The 21,801-nt window shown below is 41.2% G+C and overlaps 1 protein-coding gene across 3 annotated transcripts in view; it reads left to right on the forward strand.

Moving 5' to 3' along the window:
• Positions 1–21,801, forward strand: part of FOCAD (focadhesin) — a 304,380-nt gene that overhangs the window by 17,296 nt on the left and 265,283 nt on the right. For 2 of the 3 annotated variants that reach the window (XM_047699424.1, XM_047699423.1), the window contains exons 2-4: positions 14,189–14,277; positions 17,563–17,637; positions 20,096–20,250. In XM_047699424.1, coding sequence (XP_047555380.1) covers positions 14,221–14,277; positions 17,563–17,637; positions 20,096–20,250 — 287 coding nt within the window. In that variant the 5' untranslated portion in view covers positions 14,189–14,220. Of the gene's footprint in view, positions 1–107; positions 246–14,188; positions 14,278–17,562; positions 17,638–20,095; positions 20,251–21,801 lie in introns of those variants that run through there. The other variant, XM_047699425.1, reaches the window with a different exon arrangement.

The following is a 21,801-nucleotide window of genomic DNA, read 5'->3' on the forward strand; positions in this document are numbered from 1 at the left end:
CAGCAGATTACAAGCATAGCTATGATAAATAATAGCCGTCAACTGAAGCGATCATGTAAAACTTACGATGTATTCAAGTAACAAAGACCCATTTTCCATCTCTATTAGATTCAGCTGGAAACAGTGAAGAATGAGTCTTGTGAGCTTTTGCATGTGGTCTTTGACCCCCCCCTTTTAAAAGAAAACGTACCAAAATGAATAACAGTGTAATAAAAGCTCACTAATCTGGATTCTGCTGATTTAGGGTTTGGACCTGATACATCTTTATACTACCTATACAAAAGTTATTTGCTCAGTTAAAAAAAAAAAAAAAAAAGCCGGGAGGAAGGGCTGTGTCTAAAAGGGATGAATTATTTTCAAATCCTGAATGTGATGGTAAGTGAATTCAAGTTACTGCGTTAATTTGACAATAAAGTTGTTTACGTATTTATTTTTCTCCTTCTGGCTCTTATTAATTTACTTAGGGTCTTTGTTTTGGGAGTCTTCATTAGTGGGAAAGATTGCAGATTCTTTGTTTCTCAGTTTCTGTTTTGGAAAGTTGATTGGAAAGCAAAAGAAACAGCAGAATTCTTATTGTAACATTTTTTTGAGTCTTGTGTATTCGCTACTGTGCTCAACACAGCAACTCAAAAACACTGACTGACTGTTGCACTCTGGGCCCAGCGGGGGGGGGGGGGGGGGGGGGGGCGGGGACAAGACCCAGCTGTTTCCCTCAAGAAACTCAAAAGTCTGGGGAAAAAAAGGCAGCAGGCTTGGTCAGTGAGGAACCCTTCCTGCCTGACTTCTTCACTAGTGTGCGAGTAGGTCCAGCTGCTGTGGGCGTGGAAGCTAAACCCCTCTGTGACGAGATCTACATCTTGAGGATGGCTGACAATCTTCGCAGGGCTGGAAGGGACATAGAAATTGTCCGAGTCCATGGGGCGCCTGGGTGGCTCAGTGGGTTAAAGCCTCTGCCTTCGGCTCAGGTCATGATCCCAGGGTCCTGGGATGGAGCCCCACATCAGGCTCTCTGCTCAGCAGGGAACCTGCTTCCCATTCTCTCTCTGCCTACTTGTGATCTCTGTCTGTCAAATAAATAAATAAAATCTTAGGAAAAAAAAAAATTGTCCAAGTCTAGCTCTGCCATGTGGCCCCCACTGTACCTTATCCTCTTCTCCTTGCCTAGAAAATGATGCCAAGTTGTTCAAGCCCTGTTTTGTGAGACAGCTGTGGGAACTGAGAAGGAACACACAGTGGTTTCCGTTTGATCTTTTCAGAACACTCCACCATTATTTCAAACTCTGTTTTTACAAGTGAACTCATCTGCATAGAACTTTCCATGTCTCGTGGAGCTGTGTTTTGACCCGTCACATGGTGGGGCTACCTGCCAGCCAAGCATTCAGTTGTGGAACGGTGGCCATCTGTGTCTGTGTGGTAGTGTTTGAGCACTCATTTGGGCAAATAAGTGCTTTCATCTATTTCAATGAATATTGACTTATTTTTAAAAAATGGAAAATGGTTTTTTTTTTTTTTAAGATTTTATTTATTTATCTGACAGGCAGGGATCACAAGCAGGCAGAGAGAGAGGAAGGGAAGCAGGCTCCCCGCTGAGCAGAGAGCCCAACGTGGGGCTTGATCCCAGGACCCTGATAGCATGACCTGAGCTGAAGAGCTGAAGGCAGAGGCTTAACCCACTGAGCCACCCAGGCGCCCCTGGGACATCCCTTTAATATGTAACTTTTGCACGTTAGACTCCCTTACTTGTTTTTAGGCTTGCAGTAGATACAAAGATAAAGAGCTGTTTGCACTTGCTGATGGGCTACTTTGCAACCCTGATTTAACGGGTAGATCCATACCCAGGTTTTCTTTTCTTTTTTAAAAAATTTTCTTGCAGGGCTCCTGGGTGGCTCAGTGGTTAAGCCTCTGCCTTGGGCTCGGGTAATGATCTCAGGGTCCTGGGATCGAGCCCCACATGGGGCTCTCTGCTCAGCAGGGAGCCTGCTTCCCCCCTCTCTCTCTGCCTGCCTCTCTCTGCCTACTTGTGATCTCTCTCTCTCTGTCAAATAAATAAAATATTAAAAAAATTTTTTTCTTGCATTAGAGATTTGCTTAGATACACTGTTCTCTCTCTCTCTTTAAAGATTTTATTTATTTACTTGACAGAGAGAGACACAGGGAGAGAGGGAATACAAGAAGGGGAGTGGGAGAGGGAGAAGCAGGCTTCCCACTGAATAGGGAGCCCGATGCTGGTCTCAATCCCAGGGCGCTGGGATCATGACCTGAGCTGAAGGCAGCTGCTCAACGACTGAGCCACCCAGGTGCCCCTAGTTTTTCAAGAGAGGCTTGATTCACTGGGATGCAGCAAGATGTAATAGAAAAAGCAAGGTGTTGGATTCAGACTCAGAATAGTAACGGATAACGTTTTAAAAGTGTTATGTGCCTGGTTTTGAGGGAAGCGCTCTAATGGACTCTCTTAGTTTTACAAAAACTCTGTGTCAAGGCTCTTTTCTCGAGTAGCGCGATTAAGAATGGGAGCTCTGGAGGCAGATTGCACGGTTCATGCTCGTGCTCTGCTTCTTACATAATTAGGCAATTAATTTTGACCTCTCTTTGCCTCCCTTGATTTTTCACATGAAAATGAGGATAATAATAGTACTCATGTCATGGGGTTGTTTTGAATATTGGGAGCAAGAAGACATGGAAAGAGCTTCGACAGTGCCTGCCTGGCACATGGTAAAGCTCAAGAAATCCGGGCTGTTAATGCGGCTGTATAACCCTGGGCAACAGGCTTTCTCTCTGAGCTCCTGTTTTCTCCTGTGGGAAGTGGGAGGTAGTAATACCTACCTCAGAGTTACTGGGAAAAGCCAAGGGGATTAGTTATTTTTAAAGTGTTTTGTGGAGTGCTTGACCCCTAGAAACTGTTTGGTCCACCTTGGCCTTCTGAATCCTAGGTCTGGCTGTGGTTAGTCAGTGCATCTTTATTGAACAGGTTCTTATGTGCTGAGGTTACAGTGGTCCCAAAGAGAGACCAGGTCCCTGCCTGCAAAGAGTTGGCCTTTTACTGGGAGGCATGTGGGGCTCTGCACTTAGCATGGAGCCTGCAGAAGATTCTCGCTCCCTCTCCCTTTGCTCCTCTGTTCGTGCTTGCTCTCTCTCTAATAAATGTATCTTAAAAACCAAAACCAAACCAAAACAAAACAAAATTTTTTTTTTTTTTATTTGAGAGAAGAGAGAGACAGTGAGAGAGAGCATGAGCGAGGAGAAGGTCAGAGGGAGAAGCAGACTCCCCGTGGAGCTGGGAGCCTGATGTGGGACTCGATCCCGGGACTCCAGGATCATGACCCGAGCCGAAGGCAGTCGCTTAACCAACTGAGCCACCCAGGCGCCCAAAACAAAACAAATTTAATTCTCATAGTTCTGAAGGCTGACAGTCTGAGATTAGGGTGTCAGCATGATTGAATGAGGACCCTTTTCCTTGGTTCATAGGCAGTGACTTCTCCCGGTGTCCTTATAGGGTGGAAGGCCTCAAAAACTTTTTTTTTTTTTTTAAGATTTTATTTATTTATTTGACAGAGAGAGATCACAAGCAGGCAGAGAGGCAGGCAGAGAGAGAGGAGGAAGCAGGCTCCCTGCTGAGCAGAGAGCCCGATGCGGGGCTCGATCCCAGGACTCTGGGATCATGACCTGAGCCGAAAGCAGAGGCTTTAACCCACTGAGCCACCCAGGGTTGAAATTTCAACTTTCAATGGGTTGAAAACTTATAGAAATTTTCAAACATACGTAAAAATAGAATAGTATTATGAACTTGAATGTACTTGTCTGTTATCAACCTTTAGACATTCTTGTGCCCTTTTGAGGGTAAGTGAAGTATTTTACAGAAAATCCCTAATATCAGTATTCCTAAATACTTCACTTTGTTCCATGTTGATATTTGTTAAGAAGTAAATTATTTTAGAGAACCAGTGCACAAAATTATTGTCATTTTTGAGGGGAGGAGATACAAGTAAGATACCTATAAAATACATTCTGTGGTGGTGCTTTAATAAATTCTAGTTAGCTGAATGGTATTTGAAGTAAGATTATGACTATGGAGATTTTAGCTATTTAGATTAGACATTTATTCAGTGAGACTTTATAATGATTGGTCTCTGTTTTATTACAAATGTACTGTAAGGATTATTTTGATTATTTTATAGCAACATAAAACATTTATTTAAAAAATGTGGAGAGCAGTTCAAGTATTCTTTGATGGAGAGATATTTAAAAATTGTAATAGAAAAAAATCATCTGGGGGCACCTGGGTGGCTCAGTGGGTTAAGCCTTTGCCTTCGGCTCAGGTCATGATCTCAGGGTCCTGGGATCGAGCTCCACATCAGGCTCTCTGCTCAGCAGGGAGCCTGCTTCCCCCACCCCGCCTGCCTCTTGCCTACTTGTGATCTCTCTGTCAAATAAATAAGTAAAATCTTTAAAAAAAAAAATCTCAAAAAGGAGCTAATTTGAAGACTTTTGAAGACTTAGATTGGATACTGTAAAAATTCTAGATAAGTAAATCTTTAGATTTTAAAAAATAGCTTTTCATCTATATTCTCTATTATATTTAACACATATATGCATACACATATATGACACTTCAAAAAGACTATTCGAGAATAATTGGAGAAAAAATTGTAAAAAATTAGGCATTATTCAAGGAGGTAGTTTTGTTTTTTTACTTTAATGCCTGGTTCTCCTGGACAGCAGTCAGTTCTAACTTGGAATTTCCTGCCTTTGGTCTTATTTTAGACTCCCATTTCAAAATCTGTGAGTAAGTAGCATGTGACATAAGTTCAGAAAGAACTAAACTATAAAGGCAGGAATTTGATTGCAACTGGATATATTTCAGTAAATTGCAACCGGTGAGATCATCAGAACTCACAGTCACCTGAATTTGGTCAGCGCTTGAATTCTAGATCCTAAAACTCCTGGGGCATGGCCAGTATTGGAATGTGCTGGTCATGCCTTATGTTACTACTGGTGGTCCAGGGATACGCTGGGTCTGAAGTGAAAAACCTCCCTTTTCACCTGAACTGCCAGGCTGGTTAGCCTTTGTGGCAAGTTGCTTAACTTCCTTGACATTCAGTTTCTTCATTTCTCTAGTGAAAAAAAGTATGGAAGGGAGATAGTCTCAGGTCTGCTGTATTAAGGAAGTCTTACCTACTGTAACAAAGAAATCCCAGAATGCTCTAGTTTGTACAGAGTAGAAAATTCTTTCTCATATAATAGCTGGAGTTCCAGGTATGTAGTTCTGCTTCATGTTATTATCTAGGGATCTGGTTCCTTCCATGTTGTATCTTCAACGGTGAGCTAGCGGCATTATCTTCAATGCAGAGAGTGGAGGAAGCAGGCGGTAGCCTGGAAGGGCCAAGTCATGTTTGTTAAAACTCTCTGGAGAGAATTTGATCACACGTGGTCGTACCTAAGCGTGCTTGAGGCTAGGAAATGTGATGGAGCTGGTCAGGCTACCATTTTATTGATACAGAAGAAGGAGAACACAGAGAGTGAAGGAGAACACAGAGGTGTAGATAGCCAAAAAAGGAGATAGTTAGCTATCTCCACCACATCTATGCAGATACTGCTTTCTCTGATTATAATTTTTTTCTTTTTTCTTTTTTAAAGATTTTAATTTATTTATTTGTCAGAGAGAGAGAGAGAAAGAGCAGCAGTCAGAGGGAGAAGGAGGCTCCCCGATGAGCAGGGAGCCCGATGCGGGACTCGATCCCAGGACTCTGGGATCATGACCTGAGCTGAAAGCAGACGTTTAACTGATTGAGCCACCCAGGTGCCCCTCTGATTATAATGTTGACAACGTGTCTTCATCACACCACCTAGTTGCCCTCTACCTTGGGTTGATTTTGAAATTACTCATTAATCTGAAAGTATTTTCTATTCTTTGCTTAATTTTTTGATGGCTTAGCGGTCTCTGTTTTTCTTATACTTGCTCTGTAGTCTTAAAAACTTCCATTGTGATTTCCCCATGATCTTGTCATTTTTATGGATCTTACATTGAGGAGGGCCCTAATTGTCTTGTCTTGCTAATTTGAGAGTGCAGGTGGCAGCTGGATTTCAGAGCTTTTGAAGCAAGAACTGAGACTAAGCTTGATTTTTAACAGGTTTCAGGATTTGGTACAGGGTGAATGAAACAGACTCCAGCTGCCAGATTCTGGAGAGCATGTGGAGAAGCAGTTAGGGTCCAGGAAGTGGTAGGTGAGAAGCTGTGCAGGCAGAAGGACAAGGAAGACATAAGTACTGGATTGCAGAGCAGGGTGGGTGGTTGAAAAGAATAGATGGTTTTTTTTCCCTTTTTTTTTTTTAAATTTTATTTATTTATTTATTTATTTGAGAGACAGAGTGTGAGAGTGGAGAGCTCAGAGGGAGAGCAGACTCACTGCCAAGCAGGGAGCCCGATGTGGGACTCGATCCTGGGACTCCAGGATCATGACCTGAGCCGAAGGCAGTTGCTTAACCAACTGAGCCACCCAGGTGCCCCACCCTCTTTTTTTTTTTTTTTTAAGGTTTTATTTAATTATTTGATGGAGAGAGACACAGTGAGAGAGAAGGAACACAAGCAGGGGGTGATTGGGGGCTCAATCCCAGGACCCTGAGATCATGACCTGAGCTGAAGGCAGCCGCTTAATGATTGAGCTACCCAGGTGCTCTGTTTCTTTCCCTCCTTTAAGAAGCTGGGCAAAGTAACTAGGAGAGACAAGAATATACCCATAAGCCACAGTCTTGATAAACTTACAGGATTGCCTCAAAGTTATTGATGGCAGCATCGGCTTTTGTGTTTCTGAAACAGGGGTCCCCGTTAGTGAATGAAGTATGTATTTTTATCAGTCTGCTAATGTAAACTCTTCATAGCTTTGATTTAGCGGCTGTAGATTGCTTCCCTGAGTCCTTCCTATAAAGGGATTTGTGGTCAAGGGTGCTCAAAGTCCTGCTTTCTCTGTGATTATCAGATACTCCCTCCAACATCCCATCCCCATCTACCCCACATAATCCTGTGCTGGGGTCCCGTAGCGAGTGGGAATGTGAGTAGATGGATCTCTTGTTTTCCAGATCATGCACTTTGTTGGAAGTTTGACACTAAATGCTTTTGTGTGATGTATGGTTGTGTATTTCCATATCCCAGAGAAAGCTGAAAAATTGAAGTGTGCTATCTATCTGCTGCTCCTTTATTATCTCTAGAATGCAGGTGATAGGTTTATTTTCTTGGAAATATTCTTAGGGTGCTGGAGCATCTTGGCAGATAAGGTGATAATTGCTCAAGTTAAACAAATGCTTTGATTCCTTTGGAACTTAAAGCCCTCATTAAAAATTCCCTTTCTGATTTAGGTGTAGACAGCCAAAAAAGGAACCGTGACAGGTTGGAAATAAATCTTTAAGAATCAAACACTTTTTTGTAACAAGCGGTTTATGGAGCGTATTGTGAGTGTTCTCATTCTTTTGTAAAAAATGTCATGGGAAGAAGTAATACATAAATTGTTTTCTTTAATGCATGAAATGCCCAAGGGAAGTTGAGATTAGAAATAAAGTAGGACAGAAGCTAGACTGCCAATGCTAAAGCAAGCATTATGTATTCTTGTTTTTTTTTTTTGAAATTCTCTAAGAGAATATGATGTTCTGATACCTTGAAAGGCCAAATGGTTGTGATTAACCTTGAAGTTTAAGTCTCCAGCAGATGAAAGACAGTTGCAGTTTGTAGCCCAAGGATAGCAAATCAAGGGTGGTATCAAACTGTAATGCAGCTTGGGGAGTGGTTTTTAGAATGCTTTGTGGTCATTTATTTGAAAGTTCTAGTGGTTTTACTTGAAAAAATTGTACTTAAAAAATGTATTCATTCTCTAAAGTGGATCTTGGGGCTGTCTTTGTAAACTTAGGTGTTTGTCACCTATACTCAGGTAGTTTTGATGAAAACGGTACTTACTCCATTGGCCTCCTTCTTTGAGACAAAGTCATTCTTTTTTTCTTTTTCTTTTTTATTAACATTTTTAAAAGATTTTATGTATTTATTTATTCGAGAGAGAGAGAGAGCATGAGAGAGAGAGAGCGTGAGAGGGAGAAGGTGAGAGGGAGAAACAGAGCCCTTGCTGAGCAGGGAGCGCAATGCAGGACTTGATCCCAGGACTCCAGGGTCATGACCTGAGCCGAAGGCAGTCGCTTAACCACCTGAGCCACCCAGGTGCCCAAAGTCATTCTTTCTGTATGGTTTGGCTTTTTCACTGCACAGTAAGCTATTAGCCTAACCAGCTGCTCATCTGTCCCCAAAGCATTTTGAAATTCCACCATTCTGGGCCTGGATCTGAGAGCATAACCTCACATTTTCTTCTCTTTCTCTCTATCACTGTTAACATTGGGTGAGTCTCTCCTGTGATATGTTTATAAGCATCTGCTACCCGGGAGAGTCCGAAGTCTCCTTTTTACTGAGTTAGATTAGATCATCAGAAAACTGTCCTTGCACTCCATTTGCTGAGGTTCTTTTGCTGAATTACATGATATGTTATACCCAGGGCTTTATCCAGGGTTTGTTTAAAAAAGTCTTATGAAATTCCCTTTAGCTTACGTTATTGAGAATGTTGCTTATTATACACTCTGTATTCCATATGTAAAGGCTAACCTGAGAAATTTCCTTCAGAGGTTAGGGGCACAAAAAGCTTGTTTTCTTTGATGAAAGGTGCTTCTCCCTGCATCCTCCCATCTTTATTAGATAATAAAAGATGTATTATTTACTATATATATATATGCCATGTAATATATGTTATATAATATTATATAACATATATGTTATGAATAATATAACATATAAACTATAACATATAATATATATAATATAATACTATAATAATATATATATTTATTTATTTACTTTGCTTGGGAGCACGGGGCCAAATTTGGATGTCAGTGTTAGCAATTATGTCAACACATTTTATAAATTAATTAAAAAAATAGTCACAAATTAAACCAGGAGTCAGCAAACTACTGCCCACCCTCCTCCTGTGCTTTTCAGAAAAGTTTTATCAGGGCACAGCTATGGTCCATCGCTCATGGCTATGGCTGCTTGTATGCTACGGTAGTAGATTGAGTAGTTTGCTGTCTGACTCTTTAGAAAAAGAAATATTTCCGTTCCCAATGCAAATAGTCACAGGATGGTATGTGCCAGCCAAAACACTGAAATAATGTAAAACAAGGTGACTTCTAGAAAATGTGGCTACTTGGAAAAGGCTTAGCAGCAAAGATGGTCTATGAAGGAAATTTCATCTTTAAATAGTGGGAACATACAGAGAAGGGCATTTTATGGGGGCGAAAACAGCATAAGTAAAATTCCTTAGGAATGAGCACATTTTGAGCAACAGGGGACTAATTTGAAAGCCATTGTAGCCCAGTTGAAATCAGACAGCGGTGACGATGAAGCCAACTGGGAGAGGTGCTTGATGGAGGGCTTAAAGGTGAGGAATCAGAATGTGCCTTTAATCTGACAGGCTAGTGAAACCTCTGAAGTCTTTGCAGGGAAACAATGTGATGGAAATTGCGCTTTAGGACAATTCGTCCGACGGCAGTGTAGGGGATCTGCTCATTCGTGGAGGTCCCGGGACTAAGCAGTTACTGAAGTGAGCTGAGCAGAGTAGCTGGTCTGAGGACGGTAGAAATGGGGAGGAGAGGTAGGCTCTCAAGTGCGGGGAGGGATGAAAGCGACTTTGTGATTGAATGGCTGCAGAGGAAGCAAGGAGCTCTTGAGAGAACTGGGAGCAGTGGAACCAAAATGGTAAATGTGTTTGTGAGAGAAGATAGGTTCTCCTTCCTTCCTTCCCCCCCTCCCTTCCTTTCTTCCTATTTAAAGATTTTTTTTTTTTACTTATTTAAATTCAATTAGTTAACATATAGTATATCATTACTTTCAGAAGTTTAGGTCAGTGATTCATCAGTCTTATATAACACCCAATGCTCAGTACATTATGTGCCCTCCTTAATGCCCATCACCCAGTTTCCCCATCTACCCCTCTCTAGCAACTTAGTTTGTTTCCTATAGTTAAAAGTGTTTGTCTCCCTCTCTGATTTTGTCTTATTTTTCCCTCCCTTCCCCTAATGATCCTCTGTTTTGTTTCTTAAATTCCACATATGGGTGGTACCATGTGATAATTGTCTTTCTCTGATTGACTTATTTCGCTCAGCTAATACCCGCCAGTTCCATCCACACTGATGTAAATGGTAAGATTTCATCTTTTTTGATGGCTGAGTAATATTCCATTGTACGTACATTCCACATTTTATCCATTCATTGTGGATGGGCATCTGGGCTCTTTCCACAGTTTGGCTGTTATGGATATTGCTGCTATGAACATTGGGGTGCAGGTGCCCCTTCAGATCACAACGTTTGTATTCTTTGGGTAAATACCTAGTAGTATTTTCAGCATTTTGAGGAACCTCGGCACTGTTTTCCAGAGTGGCTGCACCAGCTTGCATTCCCACCAACAGTGTAGGAGGGTTCCCCTTTCTCTGCATCCTCGCTAACACCTGTTGTTTCCTGACTGGTTAATTTTAGCCTTTCTGACTTGTGTGAGGTGGTATCTCATTGTGGTTTTGATTTGTTTTTCCCCGGTGCTGAGTGATGTTGAGCACATTTTCATGAAGGTTTTTTTTTTTTTTTTTTTTTTTTTTTTTTTTTTTTCTTAAGCACTCTCTGCATCTAACATGGGGCTCGAACTCACAATCCTGAGATCAGGAGTTGTGTGCTCTTCCGACTGAGCCAGCCAGGTACCCCAATATGTGCTTTCTTTTTGACATCTCCAATCTCTGGCTTTATAAAAGAGAGCAGGGATGGGTTTGGGGGTATGGACTGGGCTCTGGGAGAGTTTTCATGAGGGGAGAGAGCACAAGGCAGGGAACTTGGCAGCAGTAAGGAAGATGGGGTGCAGGAAGTGGAATGGACAGAAGAGTTGGAGTTGGTAGAACAGTTTCCCAGTGCGTTTCCCAGGAAGGGCTGGTTGTAGACTGTTAACAGATATTTCTAGAAAAAAGGATGCCATGATCAGATAAGTTTGGTAAACTCTGGGTTAAGCAAAGTTAATCAGACTTCTTACTTTAATACTTCTCAGATTCTATAATTAATGTGCATCATCATTTATATCTTTAGCTAAGATCTGTCTCTTCAGTTGTAGATTCATGTATTCAGCTTTCTACCTGACCTTTCCTTTTGGATATCTGTTAGACATCTGAAACTTGCCAGTTTCAAATGAAATTCCCAGCTTTCCCCCCACAAAACTGGTTTCCCTCTCTCAGTTGATGGCAACTCTGTCTTTTTCTCTTAGTAAAACATCCATGGTAAGTGATATATAAATTGTTTTGTTTAGTGTATAAAATGCCCAAAGGAATTGACATTAAAATTAAAGGTGCTCAGATCAAACACTTTGGAGTCATCTCTGACCCTTTCTTCTATACTCTTAACCAGTCATCAGCAACCACATTGAGTCTACCTTCAAATGTATCTAGAATCTGAGCACTCTTCATCTCCGGTGATTCTGTTAAAATCTTACCACTCTTTTTCAGTACCAGCTTACCATGTCACTGGGGACAGATACATTAGTCCTTCTGGTGACCTGCATGGCGTTTTATAAACTGACTTCTTCTTCTTCTTTTTTTTTTTTTTTTTTTTTTTTGAGATTTGATTTATTTATATGTGAGACGGAGAGAGAGCATTAAGCCGGGGGAGTGGCAGGCAGAGGGAGATGCAGGCTCCCTGCTGAACAAGGAACCAGATTCAGAGCAACTCAATGCTGGGACACTGGGATCATGACCTGAGCTGAAGGCAGATGCTTAACCTCTGAGCCACCCAGGTGTCCCTGTGATCTGACTTCTTACTGACTTTTTGATTTTCCATTTTGTTCTTCCTTCATTCAATTTTTTAAAGCTTTTACTCATTTATTAGAGTGTGTGTGAGAGAGAGAGCATGTGTGAAGGGGGAGGAGCAGAGGGAGAAGGAGAAGCAGGCTTACCGAGGAGCTGGGAGCCTGACACGGGACTCGATCCCAGGACCCCAGGATCACAACCTGAGCCAAAGGCAGACGTTTAACGACCAAGCTGCTCAGGTGCCTCTTTCATTCACTCTTGGCTCCTTTCTTTGTTCTTTTCTAGCCGTGGCCTTAAGCATGTGATGAGCTTTGGGTTTTTCACTCACTGTTCACTGTGTCTGTGATATCTTCCCCCAGACATCTGTATGGCTGACTCACCAAATGTCATCCCCTGCAGAAGAGACTGACCCTGGTTGCCATATTTAAAACAGAAAGCGTTTCTGTAATACTCTAAGCTCCATGAGTGTAGGGATTTTTGTCTTTTCTGTTCCTGGAAGTTGCCTAAGCACACTGAGCAGTGCCTGACACCCGATAGGCAGCTAGTAAGTATTTGAGTGAATGAGTAAATGAACATTAAGGTGCCAATATATATTCCCTACAAAACCTTTTACCCTCATGGACATCTCTTCATCCTAGGTTTCCTGGAGACACACTTTGGGAAATGGTGTTCTGATATCTTACAGAATTCCAGGGAGCAGAAAATTCCAAGAGGAGATGGACACATCTGGAAAGTTGAGCAAATTTTTTTTTTAAAAGATTTTATTGCAGGGCTCCATCCCAGGACCCTGGGATCACGACCTGAGCTGAAGGCAGAGGCTTTAACCCGCTGAGCCACCCAGGCGCCCCAAGTTGAGCAAATTTTGACCTGCATAAACTAACGAGTAGATTTTTTTTTTTTAAAGATTTTATTTATTTATTTGACAGACAGAGATCACAAGTAGGCAGAAGCAGGCAGAGAGAGGAGGAAGCAGGCTCCCTGCTGAGCAGAGAGCCTGATATGGGGCTCCTTCCCAGGACCCTGGGATCATGACCTGAGCCGAAGGCAGAGGCTTTAACCCACTGAGCCGCCCAGGCGCCCCCTAACGAGTAGATTTTGCTAGCAGACATAATTTGCAGTCTTTGAAGCTGTTTCAGTGCTGCGAAGTGTCAAATTCAGGGGAGTAAAGTTGGCCCTAGATGTTGAATAAGAAGGCAAGGATGAATGGTCCATTCAGAGATTGTAGTTTTGGAGGAAAGGGAGGAAAGTAGTAGAGCCTTGCGTTCAACACAAGGCACCTCCGTTTGTGAGAGCAGGAGAGCTTTCTTTCGCTGCTTATTATTTTTATAGGGTAACCTGGACTACCTGGAATTTTTTTTAATATATATGTAAATATTTTTAAGTAGACTCCATGCCCAGTATGAAGCCCAACACAGGGCTTGAACTCCCTGAGATCAAGAGATGAAGAGATGAAGAGTGGGATGTTTAACCCACTAATAGCACCTTATTTTTTCAAAGCAGTGTAATTTGGTGGGTTCAGGGCTGCATAGACTGGATAAATTGAGGTCCTTAGGAAATCCTTTCAGTACCTTGCCCTCCTCCATCCATTTCGCATACTTGAAAACATTTTTCTTTCTTTCTCTTTTCTTCTCTTGTCTTTTCTCTTGCCTTGCCTTGCCCGTTTCCTTTTCTTTTCCTTTTCCTTTCCCTTTTTCCTTTCCTTTTCTTTCCTTCCCTTTCCTTTCTTGACAGCCCAGTAGGAATGAGAGGTGTGATGGAAATATTAAAAGTTGGTGCTAATTGCTTCCTCTTTTAGCAGACAAGCAATCTGTTTCAATGTGTGAGTTTCTAGGTCATTTCTGTACCCCCTGAAAAAAGCTCACCTAGGCGTCACACTTGTCACCAGCAGTTAGATGAGTGCTTAAATGAAAGCTTGTACCCAGACCGTGGTAGAGTTTAAATAATTTTGCGAAAATGTGATTCTTTCTCTCTTAGAAGTTTTGATCTTTGAAAGAGTTTCTATTTCAAACATGCGGTTGAACTTTTAAAATCCTGTTATTTAGGCTGGAGCTTTTGGGATTTTTTGGGTGTTTCCATAGTGTGAATTAATCTGTTCCAGGATTTGCTCTAATGGGAAAGACCAAGAGCGGTTGAGCATTTTAGTTTATTTATCAATCATGGCATTTGTGGGCCGGAGTGGTTGGTGATCGTACACCAGTAATTATGGGGCAGAGCCCTTTGCTTTATTTCCATTGTTGTCTTTGGAATGAATTACTTTTATGTTATTTGAGGAATAATTGGTTTGAAAACCTTTGCCAGACTAACAAATATTCTTTTCTTTTGATTACAGAGTCAGCTTATATACATGTAAGAGGAGCAAAAATGTCAGATGATATCAGGAAAAGGTTTGAATTTCCAAATTCTCTTATCCAATCACAGGTAATGTTTATATATTTAATTATTTTTGCTTCATGGTAACAGATGCAATGCTTTGGTGGATTGTTAGTAGAACTTTACAGTTTTAACATTAAGTATTTTATTCTACGTAAAGGATTCTACATACTTATTGCTTTATTAACTTTTATATTAGTTAATTTGAAAATTTATGTGTGAGGGCACCTGGCTGGCTCCTCATGTCTAGGTGCATGCTAATCTTGATCTTAGGGTTGTGAGTTTGAGCCTCACTTTGGGTACAGAGGTTACTTTATTTTATTTATTTATTTTTTTAGATTTTACTTATTTGTTTGAGAGGGAGAGGGACAGAGAATCTGAAGCAGACTCTGCACTGAGCACGGAGCCCGACGTGGGGCTTAGTCCCATGACCTGAGTGGAAACCAAGAGTTGTCTGCTTAACTGACTGAACGACCCAAGTGCCCTCATATCTTGTAAAGATTATATTAAAAAATTAAATAAAAAACGCTGAAAATTTATATGTGACATAGGAAAGTGAATATTTGAAATTGACCAATCTCAGCTTCTTCTTCTTCTTCTTTTTTTTTTTTTTAAGAGATTTTATTTATTTATTTGAGAGAAAGAGAGAGAGAGGGAGAGCATAGAGGGAGAAGCAGGCTTCCCGCTGAGTAGAGAGCCTGACGTGGGGCTTGTTCCAGGACCCAGAGATCATGACCTGAGCTGAAGGCAGACACTTAACTGACTGAGCCACCCGGGCGCCCCCAGTTTCGGTTTCTGTTTATATCATACTTTTCTTCTTAGATGTAATAAAACCTTGATTAAGGAGACCCCTAGATCTGTATTTTTTTTTTAAGTCTACAATGAATTTTGGGGAATAGAAATAAATGGTTACACATCTATGGAGTATGAGAGATTGATACTTAAAATGGTCTATTTTACCCCTGTACAACTATAAAGAATAAGGGATTTTTACTGAATAACCAACATTCAGCCCTGGATTAAAAAAAATTGATGTATATAATAACACAGGCAGGGCTTGGTGATAATTTATTTTGAGAACTTTTTAGTTATTAGGGTTCAACCAAAAGTGGTTTTCTGGTTGGCCTTGCACTAACTAGAAGCATTCTGGTTGGTCAAGGTGCCGTAATAGCTTGCTGTCTTTTCTTGCGAGAGTGAAACCAGGTGACCAACAGAAGCCAGCTCCAAGACCGAACAGCGTACAGCCTCTTGGATGCTTTCAGCAAGTTTTCTCCGGAGATGCCTGCTGTGGGAATTGACCTAGCTGGGTAGTGGGGAACCCTTCCATGAGGAGTAGAACACTCCTTATGCAAGATTCCCTTCTACCTGACTGGGTTGGAGTCCTGTCCTGTACAGCACAGGTCCTTACTGTGAAGAGGAGGATGAAGAGGATACCGTCCACAGTTTCTATTTTCTGTGCCTGGAGTCCCTTCATTAGCATAGATAACTAAGAAGTGCCTGTGTGTGTTACTGTTAAATTAAGTGAGAAGTGTACATGTATGGGTTCATGGATGGAGAATGTCTCTTTCAGCTATTGTATTATGGAAAACTTAAGTAGCAATATAGGGTCACTTATCTTTGGACTTTGTGCTTTAAAATCAGTTTAGCCTGTATTCTCTGATTTGTTAGTAGGATACACAGAAAGGCAAACTGGAGAAGTTGGACCTGGTGGGGGGATGTTTGTCATTAAGCTGATCTCCTTTTAGTCCTTTTTTTTTCTAAATATGAATGGGAGCTTTTTCTTTTTTTTTTTTTTTTTGGTCCCTGTTGTGTTTCATACTGGTTTTCTGTGGTTCTTGCAATTGTGCCCTGTTCTCTCTGAATACTTATTGTTCTTTTGTAACTGTTGCTCAGTGTTAGCACCATATTTCATTGATTCACACACATTTTTTCCACATTTTAGCATCTTTGAAATTGGGTCGCGTCTAGTAATTCGGGGCAGCACCTCTTACACAGCTGGTCTTGCCTGCGCCATTGTGAACTTGGCCGCGATTTTTCTAAAGGAACTCTTTCACTAATATAAAATCAAAACTCTAAATTATAAGGCACATTATGTAACATAGGTTAATGGGCAGCCTTTTTTCCTTAGTAGTAGAAATAAAATAATGGTGCGTCTCACTGTTGATGGACGGTTGCATTCAATGAAATACGGTGTATTTTGTAAACAGCCACCAAAGCTGTTCACTGGTCTTCAGTTCTCGTTAATTTCCCTTGAACTAGGAGGTAAGAGACAGTTAATTGATCTAAGCTTAATATTCATGTCATTGAGTGATTTATATTACAAAACTGAGATCATCAAGCATCGAGGTCTTAAAGCATTTCCAAGGTGTGAAATACAAAAAGAAACGAAGTGGGGGAGATGCTTTGTTTTTGTGTGAGCTTTTCTGGAGACTACAAGACTGACAGCAACTCCCAGATGTATCATATGTCGGTTCAAGCGCAGGATCAACACTTGGTGCAGTTGGAGAGTTTTTTCTAGCCCATTCGTAGGAGGACTGTCATTGTTGCTGGCCTGCGGCTCTAAGGCAGCAGAGCAGTGTGGGGAGGGGTGAAGAACCAGGGGATTGGAGTTGAGGCGGTAGGAAGGAATGATACTTATGTATTTATGTCATCAACAGTCCTCTAGAAATAGAGTCTTAGATTTAATTTTGGGCTTTTTGACCAAAGCAGGATATGGGAACATTTTAGAAATTTATGAGACTAAAAGCTTATGCAAGGGCTAAAACCTATAAGAAAATAATAAAGAAATTAAATCATAGGCCTAAGCGAGAGAGAAGGGTTGTGGTACTGGCTCAGATCTGTATGGGCTATGGTCATAAAGATGGGGGTGAGTTTTCTCCATCTTCATTAAGGGCATGATGAAGCATGATGGATTTCATTTAGATGCAAAAATGATTTTAAAAGCTGTGGAGTTTCTCATTTGTCTCCCAGTTTAATGGATGAAGCAATCTCACATTATCTTCTAATACTAAGTGACAGCAATTTGAACTGAAAATCTGGCAATTTTCTTAACATCTATGAACTGTAGTTTGCTTATTGGGATAAAAATGCTTACCTTGAGAGTTGTTATGAAGCTAAGAAATTATGTATGTAGAATGCCTAATTCAGTGCCTTCCACAGAGCACACTCACAAATGAATGGGAATTTTATTATCACTTGACTGGTTGGCACACTCATACTCCGATCACCTAGTATTTTTTTTCCCCCCATATCAACTTGTATTGACAGGAGTTACCTTCAAATGCACTAACTGGAGAGATCTGTTGATTTTTTTTTTTTTTTTTTTTCTTAAAGGCTGTGGGTCATCTTATTGCTGCAGTCCTGAAGGAAAATGGTTTTTCAGAAAAGATCCACCAATCGACAAACCAGGTCTGTATTCATCTTTGTGCTTGAGTTCTCTTCAGCTACTGCTCCCAGCTGCACGTAGACACGCCTTCTGTTTCAGGTCACTGTAGAAATGATCTTGAACTGGTTTTGTTTGTTTGTTTGTTTGTTTGTTTTTTGGTTTGCTAAGTTCTTCTTCTGAATTCTTTATAATTTAAAAGTGGTTACAACAGACTTGGGGAGTGAGATATGGAGGGAGTGAGGAAAGGGAGTATTCTGTGACTTTAGTGAAAAGTAGCATGGGTGGGATGAGGGTAGACATGCCTTAGACAACGTTGTTAGGGTTACCTCTGAGGCAATCTTTTTGTTTAATGGAGAAAGTGAACATAGCAGCTTTCTGCTCTGGAGGAAATTTCTCCTACTTTCAGATGGCCCAAGTATGAGTTCTGAGTTGGAAAGATCATGCTTTGGAACTTGGAGCTGAAGGAAGATTACCGTGCATAGGGCAGAGAATGCTAGGATTGAAGCAGTACTCCACTTCCTGAGATGCAGACCACTTGGGTTTTGGTCAGCCAGTGTTGTAGATTTTGACCTGCTGGTTGGAGACTCCACTTGAGTGGGTGCTCTCAGGTTAACTCTGTGGAGAATGTCGATGATGGAAATAGGATTTTTTTTTTTTTCCCAACAGAAATAATTGATTTCCTTTCTATCACATTGCCTTTTTTTTTTTTAAACCCCTTCACATTGCTTTTGATTAGCTACTCCCAAGTCACATCTCTTTCCAGCTTCTGCTGCCATGTTGAAATCAGTGTAGAGGCAAATTCACTAATTGGCATTTATCTGGTATTTGTATGTAGGCATATAAATTAGGTTTTCTGAGAAGCCTCATCTTAATCCTGTCTATAATCACATTATGTACTCAGAGGTCATCTAATGGTTTTACTTAAACAGCTGGGATTTACTGAATGTCAAATCCCTATGACTTAACTGTTTTCTCTTCTATTAGTAAATGAATGCGTACTTCCACAAGGGCATAGTAATACCCGAGGCAAGGGTTTTTTTATTCCTTTATTTCATTTTTCTGGTTTATAATGGAGTAATGACATGTGGAACCGTTTGATATTGGCCATACAGGTGAATAAAATTTCCTTCTGAGTAAAAGAACAGAGATATAAATATTTATTTCCTGTAGTGACTGTTAACTGTATTGTTCTGTTATAGTGGGATCCTAAGATTGAAAAGGCTCTCAGAGCCAGCTACAGTGGGCAAGTGGGCACAATATGATGTTGATTTTCACTCTTTATTCTGTGGGAGATGAGGACCTTGTTTTTTTCCCTCAAATTATATATTTTTCTAATAACTTATGTCAGGAAGAGGGAAAAATAGCTTCATGATGTTCTTTAAAAAAACAAAACAAAGCAAAACAAAACCCAAACCGCATGTAAATATAAATGGACTTCACTAACCCACAATACATTCAAATATGGTTTATCATTAGTCATGAGCTTCTGGTGGGGTGGGTCATGGATTCTTGAGGATGTTCTGAAAGGTAGAAGCTCTGCTTTTATAGGATTTTTCAAAATAAAGATCTTACATTTACTTATGTTCCCTTCTGGTACTTCTCTATCAAACATGACAGATTTACGGTCTGAGGAGGCAAAAAGTCAGTTTCTTTCTTTCTTTTTTTTTTTTTTTTTTTAGATTTTTATTTATTTATTTGACAGAGAGAGACACAGTGAGAGAGGGAACACAAGCAGGGGGAGTGGGAGAGGGAGGAGCAGACTTCCCGCTGAGCAGGGAGCCCGATGTGGGGCTCGTGACCTGAGCCGAAGGCAGACGCTTACCCGACTGAGCCACCCAGGTGTCCCAAGTCAGTTTCTTTCTTGACCACAGCAATTTTCTAGGCATTTGTTGGAAACCATGGAAATAGCAGCTTGCTCTTCCCCCCCTTTACTATCTTTGCTCTGGACTCACATTAGACTTCAGTAAATTGAGGCAGGGGCATTGTGGGGGATGTGGGGTGCATGTAAGTGGTAAAGATTGCTGGTAGGAGAGCAGAAACACGTTCTGAAAATGTTGTTGCATTTCGGGCTTAAACCACAGGCATGATTGGGATGGAGTTCAGCCTAGACTAACTGCTATGCTGATATTGACTGGTGTCTGGTTCAAGGGCTTGTTGGAGCTCTCTGTGAGAGTCGAGCCTTTGTTTTGGTCCCCTGTCAGTTTCCTTGGGTTGCTCAAACTCAAGTTATACCCCTGTCTGCAGCCAGCCTTATTCTGCAGCCGGGACACCAGATGGGCGAGAGTGGTTGTATCAGAATACATCCATTATCTCTCCCGGAAAACTGACTCTAGTTTATTCTACAAATGGTGGGACAACAGCATCATCTTTGTATGGGAAAGCTAGCCCACTGTGAACAAATTACGCTTCGATGAATGCCTGGGGCTGTCCATGCCTTTGCTGCTCATCGGACGTGTCTTTTGATCACTGGTTTGTTTTCAGACTCCAGCTTTGAACTTGCTGTGGGAGAAGTGTTGCAGTGATAATGTGGTGGTTCGAACGGGCTGCTGTGAGGGTCTGGTGGCCCTTGTCGCTCAGGATCACGCAGAGTTTGGCTATGTGCTCAACGGGATACTCAACCTGATGCCATCGACCAGGTATTCTTTCCTTTGTGTTTAATCAGTAAAGCACATTTTTAGGAAAAAAAAGTCACTGATTTGCCATTAAATGTCAACATTCACTCTACTTGCCGGTTGTTTTTCTTTCCCTTAAGATGTCACGCAGTTGATATTTCGTACGTGCTGATTTAAACTCTATAGTCTTGGAATTTGTGGTCATTTGCTGTAGTTAAGCCTCCAGGGCTTTCTGAGGCACCATTCTTTTTTTTTTTTTCTCCCTTAAGATTTTATTTATTTATTTGACACACACAGAGAGAGTGTAAGTAGGCACATGGGCAGGGAGAGGGAGAAGCAGGCTCCCCACGGAGACGAGAGTCTGATGCGAGACTCGATCCCAGGATCCTGAGATCATGACCTGAGCCAAAGGCAGACGCTGAACTGACCAAGCCCCCCAGGCGTCCCTGAGGCACCATTCTGAGGTGGTCAGACAAGACCATCTTTGCACCATGTTGTGGAAGTGAGTGTCTCTTGTGAAACGTTCCCCAAAAAGGGGTGCTGCTCTTTCGTTCAAAAAATGATATTGATCTCTATGCTTTCATTTCAGTTCTGCCTGTTTTAAATCATTTGGGCATCTGTTCCCTTCTCCCAGTTTTCATCCAACTACCAGCTGCCTTCTCTGTGGGGTTGCTTGTTCTCCTTGTGTTTGTTTTTTGTCCTATCTGTGGAAGATGGCATCCTGGGCTTAGAGTTGGCTAGGTTGAATAACCTCTGGCCTTTTCATCTTTCTTCACAAATCTTATTTTGTTCTTTTAGATCCTCTCTGTGTATCTTTTTGGAACCTTGAGTTTTCTTTGTAGTGTGCTGTCTTTAGTCAGAAACTCAAACCCTTTAGTGTTTGCCCTTCCCCAGACTTGCCCTTCCCCAGCCTAGCTCCAGCCTTTTGTTCAGCCTGTGTTTTCTGCCGTGAACCCTCTTCTCCAGCCATACACAGCCCTTCCCTGTTCCTGAGCCTTTGCGTGAGCTCCACTTCTGCATGGAGGGTTTCTTCCTGTTTTTTGACACCATCTCCTTCATCCTTTAAGGTTCAGCTCGATGTCACCTCTCCTGGCCAGATAACATCTCTCTTCCCAGCTGGGCTACTTGATCTTTCACAGTATTTTTTTTTTAAGCCTATATTTTCATATTGAGCACATTTTTGGACAGTAATTAGATGACCAAATATTTCTGAATAAGTAAGAATTTGATCATGTCTAAAAACTTAATCATTTTCTGTCTTTTTCTTTGTGTGCAGACCCACACTTGTGCACCTGTTCACGTGTGCGCACGTGTGTACACACACTTTTAAAAAAGTAATTTTGAAGAGGCTTTTAAAATGTTAAATTTTAATGTGTTTCTCTTTTAACTTATTGGTTGATTTTAAGCAGGCTGTGTAGATTTTGCCTTCTGCACTTTTTTCAGATGCAGGTATTAGTATTTGTGTCCCCCTAACTAATTTTCAGATGCCTTAGAATTCATAAACATAAACATAAAATCTACTTGCACTGTGGAGTTGTATTATTTATATTCAGAAGTACGTATCAGCAGGGTGAT

Source organism: Lutra lutra, chromosome 13, assembly GCF_902655055.1.
Source record: "Lutra lutra chromosome 13, mLutLut1.2, whole genome shotgun sequence".
NCBI lineage: Eukaryota > Metazoa > Chordata > Mammalia > Carnivora > Mustelidae > Lutra > Lutra lutra.